The following is a 387-nucleotide window of genomic DNA, read 5'->3' as shown; positions in this document are numbered from 1 at the left end:
CCTTCCCAACCCAGGAATCGAACCTAGGTCTCCCATATTGCACGTGGATTCTTTCTGGTCTGAGCCACGAGGGAGTCATGGGAGCACAGAAGGAGGACAGGCTGCTGTCCTTTGGGCTCCGCAACCTGCCATGTCCACACCAGGTAGGCCTTGCTCTGCATATCATGGTCCCAGGCATGCAGGAGGGGGCGGTCTCCCTGGGCCTTCATGCACAGTGTGGCTCCCTTTCCTATGACCGCCATCCACGGGACCTCTGTCCCACTCTGTGTCCAGGCCATGAGAGCTGCCATTCTGCTCTGGGGCCTGATGCTCTAGCATCAAAGAGGCGGCCATGCAGGACAGCCCACATTGGTGGCCCACCCCACTAATGCCCCTCACCCCAACTCT

General features: G+C 59.7%; 1 protein-coding gene across 1 annotated transcript in view; it reads left to right on the top strand.

Moving 5' to 3' along the window:
- Window positions 1–77: 77 nt before the first annotated feature.
- The window catches only part of LOC104982265 (melanoma-associated antigen 10-like), a 10,372-nt gene continuing 10,062 nt past the window's right edge, over window positions 78–387 (top strand). Inside the window, exon 1 of the mRNA XM_010831611.1 lies at window positions 78–143. Coding sequence (XP_010829913.1) covers window positions 78–143 — 66 coding nt within the window. The remainder of the gene's footprint in view (window positions 144–387) is intronic.

This window comes from Bison bison, unplaced genomic scaffold (genome assembly GCF_000754665.1).
Source record: "Bison bison bison isolate TAMUID 2011002044 unplaced genomic scaffold, Bison_UMD1.0 scf7180017864529, whole genome shotgun sequence".
In the NCBI taxonomy this organism is placed as follows: Eukaryota; Metazoa; Chordata; class Mammalia; order Artiodactyla; family Bovidae; genus Bison; species Bison bison.
This window is presented reverse-complemented; position numbering and strand designations above follow the sequence as displayed.